The following is a 13,393-nucleotide window of genomic DNA, read 5'->3' on the forward strand; positions in this document are numbered from 1 at the left end:
AAGTAGAACTAATGCTCCCCCAGCTAAGTTCGGGCCAGAAGTCAACTTAGCATTCTCAAGCTCTCCTGTAGAGTGCCTATGGTTAGGGGCAGTAATAGCAACCTCTACAAATAGACCTTGTTCAGTGGTCCAGATGAAAGAACAGCAGCAAAAGAACTTCAGCTTTGAGGAAAGAATCATGGCAACTCAGCTTATCCTTGGTTATAGCTGTTCAGTCCAGAGCACTGTGAGAGTCTGTATCAGAGACCCTAGAAGTTTTACAAATCCATGTGGAATAGGATGTAGAATGCAGATGATCCTAAGTCATTCTTTGCCATTTGTATTTTACTTTACAGCCTCACAGCCACTGGGGTGACATCTTAGAAGACTTGGAAAACCACAGCAAACTACCTATTCCCATCTACTAGAAGTGTCTAAGACCCAAAAAAAGCATCCTATTTGAGTATATTCTTAGAATTAGGAGACAGCACTTAAATACTTGCTGCCTCTTCTTGTCCTCCCTTCTGCAAAACAAACCAACATATGTTAATATTCTTCCCTTTATGCTAGATGCTCCTTGTCCACTAAATAAATTCTACTTGACAATAGAAAAGGGAGAGTGGAGATACCCACACTTTCCTTTTTGTCACTTAGCCCCTACTTAACATAAAGGTGCTAGGAAAGACATGGGACAGACTGAAACAAGCTATGATAATCTACTACTAATCATTTGCATTATAAATGGTCATTTCCTTAAAACCATTTATGATGCCTGAGTGAAAAACCGGCCTTTTGTTGGTCACTGGTTCCTTGACATCCTCCAGAATGACTAGCTGCCCCACACTCAAAACAGAGCCAGTGCTAGCAGACAGCATCTCTTCTTGCTTTGCTGGCTGAACACAGTGCTCTTCCTTATGTTTCTCTGAAGGACAGGCAGATCCAGACAGGTTACTGTCTTCACCCCAGTGTTCTTCAGATGCTGAAATTTCCAGCTGCCTTTCCACTTCACCAGATTTTGAAAGCTCATGAACAAAGTCACTTGGCTTGGCCATCAACTGTTCTCTGGTCCCAGAGGGCTGAGCACAGATGTCAGCTGACTCAGGACTACCACAAGGTACTTGAGAAGACTCCAAAACTTTGTTAGCCTTGCTGATGATAAGGTCCTGATCACCACTAACAACCAAAACTGGAGATGATTTTGCAGGTATTTGCTCTGTGTCTCCTTTATTCTCTTTTGACCATGGAAATGAAAGATCCAGTTTCTTTCCAAACACCAGTTTGGGATCATTTCCTAGGCTACCCCCTTTCCCCTCACTAGCTCCTTCAAACAGAGTAGACAACTTCTTAAAACCTGACATTAAGCCAGTTTCTGCTGCCTTATTACTAGATGAGCAAGAGGGGTTAAAGATTGAACTCAGTGTCTTCCCATGGTCAGGAGTAGATGGGAAGGGAAGCTTTGGCCAACTGGCCATATTTGGGATCTCAAAACGAGGTCTTGTTTGCTCTGTTTCCTGGGGGGCTACAGGTAGATCTTCTGGGGCATGATGTATTCTAGAACTTTCTTTGGGACAAAGCACAGGTTCCTCTTGTAAAGGACAAGAGTGATCTTGTGTTTCCAGTATGGTATTCTCACTGACTCCTGCCTCATGAATCAGTGAAGTACTAGTTTCTAGAGAAGTGGTTGCAAACCCTAAGAACTCTTGATTTGTGCTGGTCATCAGAAGCTCTGGCTCTGGCTCTGGCTCTGGCTCTGGCTCTGGCTCTGGCTCTGGCTCTGGCTCTGGCTCTGGCTCTGGCTCTGGCTCTGGCTCTGGCTCTGGCTCTGGCTCTGGCTCTGGCTCTGGCTCTGGCTCTGGTTCATGAAGTGGTTTGCTTGAAGGGCGAAGCTCTTCAGCAATATAGGCAGGATCTGACTGTAGCTGTGTTGGCGGAAGAATGTGCTCTGCTTCCAATGAGGCCTCTGTGTCTGTGCCCTGCAACAGCCCCATGTCTCCCTCATCACTCAAAGATAATATTCCTTGTCCCATATCATCCTCTGAGACAGAAGATGTAGGAAGTACTTCAAAACATGGGGGTACTGAAATACTTTCAGGAATATTATTTTTCTCCATTGCAGGTGTTAGTTTAGGGCCATCTGTCAATGGATCTGATTCTGACTTTACATCAACCACAGTTAGGCTACAGGCACTGAGAGCAGACTCTGAATTGAGTCCTGCACAGGCAGCTTCTCCAGGTAAGCTTTTTGGAGGAACTGATCCTACACGGTCTCTGGAAGAACCACTCTGAAGACATGAATTACTTATAGATGGTTCTTGTTTATTTGTTTCTGGTTTGGAACTTCTGAAAATTCCAAACAGCTCACTTTTGAGGGGCTGAGATGATGTGGCAGAGGAAAAAGAAAAAAAGGAATTTTTCTTTGGAGATTTAGGAGTAGAAAAAAATCCAGAAAAAGTCTTAGGCTGTTCAATTAAGGACCCAGAAAAAGATTTTACTTTGGTCACAAACCCTGAAATCACTTCTACTTTGGAGCCTAATACTGATCTGTCTTCTAATTTATCTGCATCTTGGTTTTGAAGAAGCCCTGCGTGCCCTGGGTCTAGAGAAGCAGAAGGTAAATCCAGGATCTGTGTTGAGAGACTGTCAGAGTCATTTTCCAAAGGCAAGTTCAGTAAGTCAGTGGTAAATCTTTCATTTTTGTGTTCAGTACAAACATCTAAATCATTGAGCTTCTCATTCAAACCACTGTCATGAGGAAAAGACTCAGCTGCTGAGTTCCTGGTGAAGGTTTCCTGGTGGAAAGCCTCTTCATCCTGAGGAGCTACCCCCAGGGCTTGTTCCTGAAATTCTGATAAAAGAGGAACAGTGTTGGATGGCAACTGATTCACATGAAAATCAAAAGCAGTTGCTTCTTCTGTTCTTCCTTTACTGGAACTCATTTTTCCCTGGGTTATCTCTACGTGGAGCTTGTCTGCAAGGGAGGTAGTAAGCTTAGTGGTGCTGTTAGTGGATAACCAAGGAGCCATATGCTCTTCATGAACTACTTCCTGGACTATGATTTCTTTATGACTGGTAGAATCTTCCTTTGTCATAGTGTCTCTTGTGTCTACAGAAACAACTGGCTTCCTACAAGGCTGGGCAGTCACTGGAGCAATAGCTGAGATGCTTTGCTTCTCCTCAGAGGGCTCCTGCTTCTCCAAAAAAGACAAGTTAAACAAACTAAAAGCAGATCTGCTACGAGAGGCATCCTTGGAGCTTAAGCTAGCTGTGGAGAAAAAAGAAGGAAGAGTAAACAGCCCTTCTGCTTGAGATCTGGCCCTTGGGAGGGCTGCAGAGACTTTATTCTCAGATTTTTCAGATCCAGTTAAGAAAGAAAATATATTCCTTCTGGGTGGCAACTCTTGTTGGGATGCAGGTGTAGCAGTTGAACATTCCCATTCTTGGTTAGGAAAATTATCTTGTTCATTTGTATTTCTTCTACTCAGAGTATCAAAAGACTTATTATTCCTTGGAACTTCTGTTCCTGTAGATAAGGCATCAGCTCCTTTTGAAGAGTCTCTGGGAGACTCTTTGGGACTATCTGTTGAGACAGGTGGACTTGTTGATTGCTGCACCTGGCAATCTCTGACAGGTACCTCTTTTTCATTGAAATCATTACTCTGCATCTCCTTGATTGATGGTTCTCTTAGCCCACTGTCATCAATAGTGGTCTGTTTGGTCAGACTTCTAATTCTAACCTTTTTTGAGGGAACTGGTAACGGAGGAAAATTTCCTGTATCCTGATGCACTAGATGTAAAGGGTTAGGACTTGACCTTCCTTCATCCTCATCAGTCACTAAAGAAACAGACCTATTTTCAGTTGTCTGTATGGGAGACACATTGGTTTTAAAGAAATCCCCAAGGGTACCAAAAAAATTTGCAACAGCAGAAGATTCCTTCTTTTCCTGAGATGAAATCTTTCCACCTTTATCACCAATCTTTTCCAAGTCTGCTGATTCTTCTTTATTTACCCGGGTTTTAAAGAGGTTCAAAATTCCAGATGCCGGTTTCTCACTTGTTACTGTACTTACTACTGAGGATCCTTCTTCCCAACCAAACAGTTTCAGTGCACTTGTAAGCAAAGTTTTCTCAGACTCTTTAGAAAACTGGTCTTGCAGAAATTCACAATTCTTATGCCCATCCTTGCTAAGCTGTGGTGCAAGAGGATCTACAATGGACTTTGCTGTAATAACTTTAACATCCTCTACATCTGTTCTAACCTGAAGAGTTGTTTGACTTACTTGAAAACCAGATTTTAATAAACTTTCTTTTTCCATGTGATCATTTTTATGTAAAAGGAATTCTTGCCTTATATTGTCAGTAAACTCTGGTTGCTGAACACTGGATACCATCTGCCTCTCCAAATCCTCAGGATGATTTACATCCTCCTTTGCAGAGTTGCATGATAATTGCTCACTCAAGATTAATGACTGAAGACCATCATGAATGGGTTCAGATAATTCTGATTGCTGATCTGTTTTCCGTATGACCAAACCATCTACAGATTCACTCTTGTCAAAATTCAAACTACTTCTAATCAGGGTACCCAAAATAGAAAACATAGGTGTCAATTTGTTCACTGATGGGGTTTCCTCCTTTTGTGAACTTTCAGTCATACTCTCAGGATGAATTAAAGAGGAAGGTTCTTCAGAAGACGACTGATGGAAATGGAACCTGGAAAGGTGAGCTGATGACTTTTTAGCTAAAGGCCAGTTCATATCTCTCTCAATAACTGGGCCTCTATTTAAGGCATGATGGCTCATAGTTCCAGGCTTGTTTCTAAGATCCAATATACACTCAAGGTCTTCTGAACAATAGGGTCTCCCTATGAAAGATCTAAAATCTCTTTTAAACTTTTGAGACTTATAGCCTGAAAAATCTAATGGTTTATCCCTTTGGTCAAAACTTGACTCAAACACTTGAGAAAAGGTTTCTAGATTTACATACAATGACCTCTCACTTCTTGGCAAAGTTACAGATAAGTCAAGAGGATCTTCCATTGGTTCATCTTCAACATACCATACTAAATTATCTTCCTTGTCAAGAACTTGAAAACTATTGGTAGAAATAGTGTTGTCATCTAACATAATACTTGGGAGAGCATCTGTTTGTAAATTATAGTTCAAATATTCATGATAATAATCAGGTATAAATAAATATACATACTGCCCAGTAGAATCAGTGAGGAGAGAGTATATATACTGACCATCATGAAACATATAATATCCATAATTCCCATCCTCTGAGGGCCACCAAACTCCATTTTCAAGATATGATAACCACTCCTGATACTCATAACCAAAACTTGAAAAGATCAAGTTTTCATCCATTCTTAATGTTTTTTGTTGCAGCAGAGAGCACATAATTTTCTCATAATCTGAAGAATAACTTAAATCAATGGGCAATTCTTCTAGAGAATTCTTGGTCTCATTAACTGGAAGATAACCAGAATTTCCACATGAGTTGGCTGCCCACATATCACCTCTTAATAAGTAACCTTCATTAAATGCTAACTGGTCGAATGATTCATATGGTAAGTCACATGAAATGACATTGTTTGGATTTGTGCCCCACTCAAATATATTTGCATTTTGATCTTGTTCGCACAAATTTATTACTGGATTTTCTGAGTCAGGCCACAAGAAAGCATCTGCTGATGGAAATGTATTTTGATTCAACAAATGATAAACTGGCTTAAGTCTTCTGGAGTTTCTGGAGAAATCTTGTATATCAGGATCCCACTCAAAACAGTCCTCATCAAAACCCTGATAATGGTTTGACTTACTTAAAATGTTAGTATTTAGTACTGGTGAACTTAACTTGCTTGACCTTTCATGTAGTTTTATCTCAAGAATATGGTTTGGTGTTGGCCTCTTAGTCAAAGACTTCTCTAAGGAACCCTGTTCAGTACAACAGAGTATGTTCTCAGAAGAGCAATGTTTTCCATTCTCCTGGTTTTTCCATGTAGGAGGGCAAAGATGATTATTATCGCAACCATCAGATGATGGGATGGTTTCTTTTGATAATGACAAAGAGTTTTTTATAAAACTAGAAGTTTCATTGTTTTCAACCTGGCTCCTTGGGTTCTCAGAAGTCACACATGAGTCAACAGGGACTTCATCTATGGATAAATGCTTATTTCCATCCAAATTTTTTGTATTATCTAAAGACATGAGCTTTGCTTCAATTAGATTATAATCATTCACACTGTTGTTTGATATCAAGTTAAATATTCCAGAAAGTAATGTGCTTGAGGTATTATTCTTATGGTGGGCACTGTCACTTTTCAAGTTGAATTCCTGTTGACTAGGCATGTTTTCTAGAGAAGCAAACTTGCTTAAAAGGCCAGAAAGGAAGCCACTTTGGCTTCCTTTGTTAGAAGTTTCATTTTCAACTTTGTTTTCATTAATATCATTGACCAATGTGGATTTTGAGATGGCAGAAATAAGCTCCAATGAAGAGTCTGACATCACAGGTAATGCCACTTGTGTAAGATTCGCATGATCTTCTGAGAGTGCTACAGTTATGTGTGCTTTAGGCACAATTTCAGGGTCAGCTTTTTCATAGTGATCTACTGCTCCATGGCTGCTTGGGTTCAATTCCTCCAAACTCCCACATTTTCCCAAATCACTATTAATATTTGAGGTTGAGTCAGACCTCATTGTGTTATGTTTTTCATCTTCAGAACAATGTGTCTGGTCACTCTTATTAAATTCCTCTATGCTGTTAAGTTTCTCTGGATCATTATGAATATTTAGAAATGAACTAGATTTTACTGAACTAAGTCTGGAATCCAAGTGGCAATTTTGTTGGACCTCTTTATCAGTGGTTGCTACTGAGCTGTGACAACTCTGATCATCAACAGTGTTATGACTGTCAGTGAGAGGAAATTTAAACAAAGGAAAAATGCTTCCTTTCTCTTTTACATCCTGATGCTTTTCAGAATGGCCAAGAACACTGAAAAATGGAATATGTAGTTTTTTGCTAAATGAAAACGAATGTCCATCTTTCTTAGCATCTCTTTCCTGTCTGTCTTCCTCCAGCTTAAGAATTTTTACAGATTCTGACAAAGTTTCCTTCTTACAGGTCTCAGGAGAGGTAAACAGGAACTGACTAAATGATTTTCTTAGTGGCTCAAGGAAATCATCATCACTAGTAACTTTGTCTTCCTCTAATGCTTTTGTAGAAGATTCCTGATTTGCAAGGGCTCTGCCAGCTACACCATGATGCCCCATAGCATCTCTGGCACTTTGTTTTGATTGGTCTTGTGATAGAGACAGCTCTACACAAGGTTTTCCCTCCCACTGACTCTCTGTATCACCTTTTCTACTTGTACTACTAGCTACGTGTGGAGGCTCACCAGCCACCTGTGAGGACAAGACATCTTCTTCCCTTGCTTGCATTTGCAGATCTGCAGCTTCTCTTTTACTTCTGTTTACAGCAACAAGACTACTACTCTGGTTGTCCAGGAGGTCTTCACTTTGATTTGACTCAAAACCACACCCAACAATACTTTCCCTTCTCGATGCCCTGCTATGGTCTTCACTTTTGGTTTCCTCTTTCTCAGAAAATATCTTTAATGGATTCAGCATGCTGAAAACAGACTTCACAACTGAACTCTGAGTTTGTGGAGCAGAGTCCTTTCTAATAGTTTCTGTGCTGTCCTGAGAGCTCTTCCCTTCAGTCTTAGTACATAGGTGCTCATTCTCAGAGGTTCTCCCATGTCTGTTAGCATCCTTATCATCAGTTGTTTGACAGGATAAGAAAGACTGTGTAGAAAGATTCTTCTCTAATACGGAGTTGGCACTGGGGCTAGGTCCCAAATTAACTGTCTCTGTTTGGTTCTGGGTTTCTGTTTTTTCTGGAACTAAATGAACCAGTTTTTCCACAGAGGTTGTAAGATGCTTTGTGCCTGAACCTACCTTTTCTGTTAGTGAACTGAATAAAGAACCAACAGCACACTTTACTCCATTCAGCTCAGGGAAAGATATAACCTTTGCCTTGGCATTCTGGGTAACAGTTAAAGGTGATGTTTGATTCTCAGGAGTTTTCTGTTCTGCAGTAGCAACAGCAGTATTGTGTTCATGGAGTTCTTTAGTTTTTGAAAGAGAACCAAATCTATTAATCTCTTCTTCCTTCTCTGCTAAATATTCTGACACTGTTTCTACCAAACACTGAAGTTCATCCATTGTGTCAACATAGTTCTCTTTGGGTCCCTCAACAAAGGAAGGAGTCATATCTTCCAGGGAGCATCTGGGCAAATCTCCAACTGTGTTTACATTACAGTTCATCCCTTGTAATGGCAATGCTGAATTTGCTACATAATATTCTTCAGAAAAGTCTCCTATATGGTGGACACTGGATGAATGCCATGTTGGTGACATACTTTCCTGCTCATCAGAAATGGGGGAAACTAAAATTTCTTCAGAAGTACTGCTGGTAGAATCATCAAGAATATCTAGTGGAGTAAAATTAGTGATGGGACAGTTAGAGCCAGATACATTTCCACAGTTCCTTAAGCAATAGGGTAGACCATAGCTATAGCTTTCCAAGTCTGTGCTCCAGGTGCTGCTCTTCACAAATCCATCTTTGTAAGGGCACAAAAACGAATAGTTTAGTTTCTTCTTTTCACTGTGGTAATGAGCAGGATTTTCAGTATCAGGAAATGCACATTTAGAATTACTCTTAGTATTATAATGCCATTTTTCATTATCTTCAGAATGGCTGTACAAGGATTTTTTTCTCCTCCTATCTATTGTGTTATATTTTTGAGGATATCTGAAAAGTGCAGATGCTTCATACTTATGGCCATGCTTGCTCTTGAGTGATACCTTTCTGAAACTGTAGTCTGGCTGTTTTTGTTGGCTGTGGTTCTCATCAGTTTTTGAAAAGGTTCTCATTTCTTTGACCCCTACTTCCTTCAAATATATATTACTATTTTCTAGAAGGTCTTGTGATGTTCTCTCATTCATCTCATATTTATTTTCTTGCTCTTCATAATTAACATTAGAAAAAGCTGAAATAATCCTAATTTTGTCATTCCTAGCCTGCCAGTCTTGTCTGATGTAAGATGTTAAAATTGGAGGAATAAAGAAAATAAAAAAAAAAGAAGAAACAGAGAAAAGGAAGAAATAAGTTATAAGACTCAATACCTGTTCAATGGGTTGACAATACTAAAATTTCCAATATGATTTTTTTAAAAATCAAACTGAAAAAACATGAAAAGGAAATCCACGTGTGTCAACCAATCCTATGTCAGTACAGAGCTTTTCTACATAAGAAAAACAACAGCTTTAATATCAATTTAAGTTTCACTTGTTACCATTTATCACTTAATTTTTTCAGATTATTTTCTGAGAAACAAAGTTTATACATGTTTTATTAATATCCACACTGAATTCAGAATGCCCAAGTTTAGAACAGTTAAGTACACCCAAAAGAAGTATTAAAAGATTTCAAGAAACCTATATTTGTTGATGTGTTCAAGTCTAAAAAGAAATTTAAATGTTAACTTGCTATATTTGAGGCTGTATACACAAGATTATAGCCAAATGTGTATCTTTAAAAAGAAAAAACATGCATTACAAAAATAAGTTTTGGCTATCAGAAGTATAACACTACCAAACGAGCAAATTATTTAAAGCAGTGTAATTTTTTGCTTGTGAATCCAAAAGAACTGAGGTCATACAGGACTATGCCTCCCCATGGTGATTTTTGCAAACTCCAGGTCCAATTTAAATCATTGAGTCCAGAAGCCAGTTGATCCTTCATTCATCAGGGACTGCCTGCTTTCTCTATTTCTACACACAGGGGTCTACAGACTAGAAGGTTTCAGCTTAGTATGGTCTCTTGGGTAGCAGATACTTACTTAAGAAATAGGAACATAGTCAGGCTTGGTGGTGCCTGCCTTTAATGCCAGTAGAAGGGAGGCTGAGGCAGATGGATTTCTATGAGTCTGAGGCCAGCTTGGTCTACAGAGTGAGTTCCAGGACAGCCAGAGATATGCAGTGAGACCTTTCTTTCTCAAACCACTAAATAAGCAAACAAAAAGGAAAAAAGTAATAGGAATGCAGAACAAAGTGGTCGTGTAGCCACTGAAAGTCTTTCCTGGTTGAGAATGGTAGTGTCTTAACTACTTTTAACACTAAATTTAGACTTAGCTAAATGATAGTGAACACAGAAAGACTTGGTTGTAAAACATCAAATTATATAATTATTCTGCAGTCTCTAAAATGGCCTACTAAAGAAATCAACACACACACACACACACACACACTTTTTTGTTTGTTTGTTTGTTTGTTTGTTTGTTTTTAAAGTCTGGAACTGACTATGTAGCACTTGCTGTCCTGGAACTTGCTATGTAGAACAGGATGGCTTTGAACCCACAGAGCTCCACTGGTTTTCTGACTCCTGGGAACTGGGATTAAAGGCATGTACCATGACATCCAGCTTAAACAACACATGGTTTAGACACAGTTTTATTACTCTCCAATGAAGTTTCATTACTTTCTTCATCACTCTCAAAGCAACCCAAATGTAATTCTAACATGGAAAGAATCTTTATTGTTTCAAAATAAATCTACAGACAGCCATAGCTATAGTAAATGAAATTATTTTTATGCTTCTATTTTTTTCTCTAAAACACAATTGCTCCTTGGAGGATTTCAAATTTCTTTTACTAAAACAACTGTGTAATCTAATGTCTTGAGACTACATCTATGAACTGTTTTATAATTAATGCTAGTAATATCATCTCTTCTAAGTGTAGTTTGTGTATGATGTATGCATATGTGTTTGTGTTGTGAATATGGGTCCACAGGTGCCACAGAACACATGTGCAGGTCAGAGTCTGAAATAGAGTCTCTTATTCTTCACTGTTGTCTATGCCAGACTTGCTGAACTGTGAGTTTCTGATCTCCTGTCTTTGCCTCTCAACTCCTGGTGGGGATAAACACTGGGGTTACTATACTATCATTGTGCTACTGAATCCAATTCTTACTTAGCTCTGAGGATATTACCTCAGGTTGTTACACTGTATGGCAAGTGCTTCACTCACTGAACCATCTCCCCAGCCAGTCTTCCAAACTTTCTAAAGGAAAAATCATTTCAAAACATTAGCTTTTTAAAAATGTCTACACTAGCTGGGCATGGGGGTGGGGGGCACATGATTAAACATCCCAGTGTTTGCGAGTGTGAGCCTAGCCTAATCTATATAACAAGTCCTAAGCCAGGCCACTCAAGGCTACATACTGCAACTTTGTCTCCAAAAATAAAGTCATCTAAAACATTTATTTAAAACTCCTTTTAAATTTCCTATGTTTGAAATGAGAGTTACTTTTAGACCTCATTACATATATTGATACAAGTAAATTTTAAGTTATAGAAAAATTTTAGAGAAATAGTTTGTAACTTAAAATATACCATTATTGCTCTTGTAAATGATATTTATTATAGCAACAACCAGGGAAACAAGCAAGATAACGTAATGATTAGGTAAGTTAATTTGTTTGGAAGAGTGTGCAGCTAGTACAGTCCTGGACTTTGCACCTAATGCTTGCACACACAGACCAAACGTAAAGAAAGACCAAACGTAAAACAAATTTTGATATTATTTTCCTTTAAAAAGGCCAGTATAAACCAGTATCAATGAATAAAACATGTATGCATTCAGGCCAGTGTCAGCTATCTGTTAGTCACAGCTACTCAAGATGCTGAAGCAGGAGGATCAGGTGAACTCAGGAATTCCAGGCTTGCCTAGGCAGTATACCAAAAACCTGCAGCCTAAAGTAAGTAAATAAATAAACATAAACAGCAATGCTGGTAAGTTACCAAATCCCTCTAACTAACTTCTCACCTATGTTCACATAAGCAATTTTAATTAAATGCACTAGGTCACAAAACAATAAAGAGTGTAAAGTGTGTTGGGAGATAGTTCAGCAGCAGAACGCCTGGCTTCACATGCACAAGGCACAAACTCCCATCCCCAGTACTACCAGAACCAAACAATAAACGTAAGCACTCATTCAACAAACCATTAAGGAACAGTTGCCAACTTCCATATGATTCTTAATATATTTCTATTTAGATTCAGAATATCAATTATGTTGTGGTTGTTATATGAGAAAACCTCATGGAAAATACTTTTAATACTGACAGTAAACTAGAACATAATATTGGCTAGCAGATAGATGGCCTTTTAACATTCCAATAAAAATTCATCAATGAACAATTTGGTGAGATGGCGGTGGGCAGGGTAAGATCATCCCTATGATCTGGTGAATTATAAAAGGTAAAATTATCAGTTAAATTGGAAGTATTTTTAAAATAATTAATCTTTCACCAATAAAATAAATGATTCAAGCAAGAATCAACAAATGTTAAAAATCATTGGTAAAAATTGTTGGGAAAATACACTACTAATGTAATCCCAGATATTAATTGGTTATAAATGAGAAAGAGAATCTTTATACTGGGGAACAATATAGCATATAATATAGATTTCTTTACCAGAATATCAAATAAAGTGTCCCTAACAAAAAGACAAAGTATGTACTTTCTGAATGAACTATGAAGACAATATCATCTTATCTAGTGTCTCTGTCAAAAATGTTTAAACTGATTCTAAACACAAAGAAATAATCAAATAAAACCAAATTAAATAACATTCTCAAAACTGATAGCCTTGGTTCTTTTTAAAAAAAAAAAAAAAAAAAAAAAAAAGTGTTTTATACAGTGAGAGGAAAAACACAGCAAAAATTTTTTTGCTAAATTAAAGGAGACTAAAGAAATAGCAAAACAAATATAATGCTTTTTGATTCTTAATTAGATTGATCATATCTTAAAAATTAAAAATACTACTTTTTATTTTTAAAAAGTAGAAACTATAAACCTGGGTTTTATCATGAGACCTTAATTCAAAATAAAATGCAATATGTTTTTTAAAAGAAAACTGTGCACAAAAACCACTGGGAGAAGTGGAGACATTAATTGTGTATTAGATTATGTCATTGTATTGTATTATACAGTTTCTTAGTATTATCATCGCACTAAAGTTATATAAGATAAAGTCCCCTTTTCAGAAGTTATGTGCTGAAGTACCTTCTAGTGATATAACATAATGTCTGCAACTTAACTGTAAAATGTCAGGGAAAAGATTAATGTAGATTAATATATTAGAGATAATGAAATCAAATAAATGTGGCTAGGTGTTAATGCAACTAAGTCTAAGCAACGAAAATATGAGTATTCATTGTATTATTTCCCCAAAATTTTAGGTTAAAATAGTTTTTTAAAATACTGGGTAATAGGGATGGAGAGATGGTTCAGTGGTTAAGAGCACTGACTACTCTTCTGAAGATCTAGAATTCAATTCCCAGCC

The 13,393-nt window shown here is 37.9% G+C and overlaps 1 protein-coding gene across 14 annotated transcripts in view; it reads right to left on the reverse strand.

Annotated features, from left to right (window-relative positions):
* Window positions 1-13,393, reverse strand: part of Unc13b (unc-13 homolog B) — a 214,986-nt gene that overhangs the window by 88,818 nt on the left and 112,775 nt on the right. For 6 of the 14 annotated variants that reach the window (XM_076935117.1, XM_076935121.1, XM_076935118.1 and 3 more), the window contains exon 1: window positions 769-9,002. The exons of 7 other annotated variants lie outside the window; for them this stretch is intronic. In XM_076935117.1, the coding sequence (XP_076791232.1) occupies window positions 769-8,987 (8,219 nt within the window). In that variant the 5' untranslated portion in view covers window positions 8,988-9,002. Of the gene's footprint in view, window positions 1-768; window positions 9,003-13,393 lie in introns of those variants that run through there. One more of the 14 variants, XM_076935126.1, reaches the window with a different exon arrangement.

This window comes from Arvicanthis niloticus, chromosome 5 (assembly GCF_011762505.2).
Source record: "Arvicanthis niloticus isolate mArvNil1 chromosome 5, mArvNil1.pat.X, whole genome shotgun sequence".
Taxonomy (NCBI): domain Eukaryota; kingdom Metazoa; phylum Chordata; class Mammalia; order Rodentia; family Muridae; genus Arvicanthis; species Arvicanthis niloticus.